The 3,453-nt window shown below is 46.9% G+C and overlaps 1 protein-coding gene across 1 annotated transcript in view; it reads left to right on the plus strand.

Moving 5' to 3' along the window:
- SLC5A11 (solute carrier family 5 member 11) overlaps window positions 1–3,453 on the plus strand; it is a 58,283-nt gene that overhangs the window by 23,702 nt on the left and 31,128 nt on the right. The window contains exons 5-6 of the mRNA XM_017534426.2: window positions 2,095–2,199; window positions 2,754–2,813. Coding sequence (XP_017389915.2) covers window positions 2,095–2,199; window positions 2,754–2,813 — 165 coding nt within the window. The remainder of the gene's footprint in view (window positions 1–2,094; window positions 2,200–2,753; window positions 2,814–3,453) is intronic.

Raw genomic sequence — 3,453 nt, forward strand, 5'->3', positions numbered from 1 at the left:
AAAAAAAAAAAAAAAGTATATAGCTCATGCCTATAATCCCAGCACTTTCCAGGGTGGGTGGATCACTTGAGCCTAGGAGTTTGAGACCAGACTGGACAACATTGTAAAAACCCATCTCTACTAAAAAAAATACAAAAATTAGCCAGGCATAGTGGTATGCATCTGTAATCCCAGGTACTCAGGAGACTGAAGCGGTATGAGAATCACTTGAGCTCAGGAGGCAGAGGTTGCAGTTTGCAGTGAGCTGAGATCATGCCACTGCACTCCAGCCCAAATTTTAAAAATTATATATACATGATTTTGTGATTTTTTTCTTCCTTTGCATACAAAACTATAATAATTGAGCTATTTTTGACTGATACAAAATGTCAATGTTTTAGTGCAAACTAATGCTGCTTTTGACTCTTTGAAAAGCAGTTTTTAAAAAATCATCTATGATCTCATTGGCAGCATTGCATCATTCATACTTTCTAAACCTAACTCTGTTCTAGATGTTCTACTGCACATGGCAGGATCACACAATATCACAGTGCTGTTCATAAAGCAATAACTGATTTTAGCTTTTTATTATGGAAATGTTAAAAAAATACACAAAGTAGGCTGGGCACGGTAGCTCATGTATGTAATCCTGGCACTTTGGGAGGCCAAGTTGGATGGATTGCTTGAGGCCAGGAGTTTGAGACCAGCCTGGGCAACATGGCAAAATCCCATCTCTACAAAAAATACAAAAATTAGCTGGGTGTGGTGATCCACACCTACAGTCTGAGATACTCAAGGGGCTGAGGTGGGAGGATTAGGATCACTTGAGCCTGTAGGCTGAGGCTATATTACCACCAGCAGCGTATGAAAATTCCCTTTCCTGCAATTCGCTGTATCCTTAATGACATTTGATATTCTCCAACTTAAGAATTCTTGCTAATTTGGTGCATGTGTAGTAGTATCTCACTGCTTTTTAAAATTTTTTTGAAAGGGAGTCTCACTCTGTTGCCCAGGCTGGAGTGCAGTGGCATGCCCTTGGCTCACAGCAACCTCCGCCTCCTGGGTTCAAGCAATTCTCCTGCCTTACCCAGTCCCTATCCCACCCTCTGCCCCGCCGCAGTAGCTAGGAGCCCAGCTAATTTTTGTATTTTTAGTAGAGACAGGGTTTTGCCAAGTTGGCCAGGCTGGTCTCCAATTCCTGACCTCAGATGATCCTCCCACCTCAGCCTCCCAAAGTGCTGGGATTACAGGCGTGTGCCACCACACTCAGCTAACTTTTGTATTTTTAGTAGAGGCGGGGTTTCACCATGTTGACTAGGCTGATCTTGAACTCCTGACCTCAAGTAATCCACCCACCTTGGACTCCCAAAGTGCTGGGATTACAGAAGTGAGCCAGAGTGCCCAGCTGGACCTACCTTTCTGTGCATGTCTTCATTCTCCCTTCTCTCTGAACTGGCAGTGATGAACAGCACATGGTAAAACATGCCTCCACACCACTCCTTCACACGCCTCCCTGGTTTACACATCTCCAGTCCAAGGGACCAGCAGAGACGATGTCCTAGTTCCAAATTCCCAGGAAAGAGAATATAATTTGCCCACCTTGGGCCAGGCACCCAGGCCTGTCCAGACCGATCAACTGACACCAGGGATTGGAGTCATCAAATACAGCATCAGCCATTGAGTGCTCTGCCAGGAGGACTGTGTTCTTTGCTAAGTTAGAAACCGGTCTTGAGAGTAACACAGGCTTCCTGATTCTCACCATGAATCACTTTCTACAATACCCGTCATCTTCCCCCCAATCCTCACAGGCATGCCGCATATAGTTGTTCAAGCTGTGCATTGCACAACCATAGGGGGTGTGATCTGCATTTTAGGTCCTGTGGACATGAATATTTATCTACCAATTTCTGATAGGTGGACTCTGACCAAGTAAGAGTCTTAGGGAAGGAGAATCTCATGCTAATGTAAACAAAAATGACAGATAGATAGTCTAGGGATGGCCCTGCCTTCCTCCACTTCTCTTCTCTGTCCCTTTGGAGCATGGAAAGAATTGGGGGAGGGGAGCAGCTACCCTCGACCTTGTCCCCAAGATCTGATCTGTCCATCTCCCCACAGGTGGGCGCATCCTTGTTTGCCAGCAATGTTGGAAGTGGACATTTCATTGGCCTCGCAGGGTCAGGTGCTGCTACAGGCCTTTCTGTGTCAGCTTATGAGCTTAATGTAAGTATTTTACCCAGGGCATAGATGACATCTTACATCTACCTCATAGGTAGATCTCAGGGGAAAGTTGTGTGAATGCCCTGCACTTTAAAAATAGAATGGTGGGGCCAGGCACGGTGGCTTATGCCTATAATCCCAGCACTTTGGGAGGCCAAGTCAGGAGGATCACCTGAGGTCAGGAGTTTAAGACCAGCCTGGCCAACATGGTGAAACCTCAACTCTACTAAAAATACGAAAAATTAACCAGGCATAATGCAGGATGCCATAATCCCAGCTACTTGGGAGACTGGGGCAGGAGAATTGCTTGAACCTGTGAGGCGGAGGTTGCAGTGAGCCGAGATCGCACCACTGCACTCCAGCCTGGGCAACAAGAGTGAGACACCATCTCCAAAAAAAAAGGAAATATGAAGGCCAGTGAAGGAGAATCACTCAGCAAGTAAGAGACTACACCACAGGTGGAGTTCAGGCCAGGCTGCCTCAGGACACAGAGGGAAATCCAAATGGGCACCTTGTTGTGAGCTGGGGCCAGGTCCTGACTGTGTTTTCTTGAGCAGGGCTTGTTTTCTGTGCTGATGTTGGCCTGGATCTTCCTCCCCATCTACATTGCTGGTCAGGTGAGTTGGGGAGGGGGGCGCTGGGATGCTGTAGAATTGAAAGATGCTTTGGGAATATCAGCCCTGCAGTCCCTCCCTCATTCTGTGATCCCTCCCTCCTGCCTATGGTCATCCATCAGATTGCCACTCAGAGGCCCCAGTAAAAAGGAGGGATGATCCACAGGTGAGACAATGAGGAACCCAGTCCATAGCACTTCCCCCAGTACCCAATATCCAAGGCACACAGAGGGTATTTGAAGTCCAAAAATGGTAAATACCAAAACACAAATGTAAAGCTCACGATTTCTTTTAAATGTTTAAATCACAACATGTTTCTGCACATTTTTTTTTTGAGACAGGGTCTGGCTGTGTCCCCAGGATGAAATGGGGTGGTGCAATCTCGGCTCACTGCAGCCTTCGCCTCCTGGTCACAAGCGATCCTCCCGCCTCAGCCACCCCAGCAGCTGGGACCACAGGTGCACGCCACCACGCCCAGCTAATTTTTGTATTTTTTTTTTTAGTCGAAAATACAAAAATTTCGCCATGTTGCCCAGGCTAGTCTCGAACTCATGGGCTCAAGTGATCCGCCCATCTCAGCCTCCCAATTTGAGTAGCTGGAATTACAAGCATGAGCCACTATGCCCAGCCTATGTTTCTGCTT

This window comes from Cebus imitator, unplaced genomic scaffold, assembly GCF_001604975.1.
Source record: "Cebus imitator isolate Cc_AM_T3 unplaced genomic scaffold, Cebus_imitator-1.0 Scaffold85, whole genome shotgun sequence".
NCBI lineage: Eukaryota > Metazoa > Chordata > Mammalia > Primates > Cebidae > Cebus > Cebus imitator.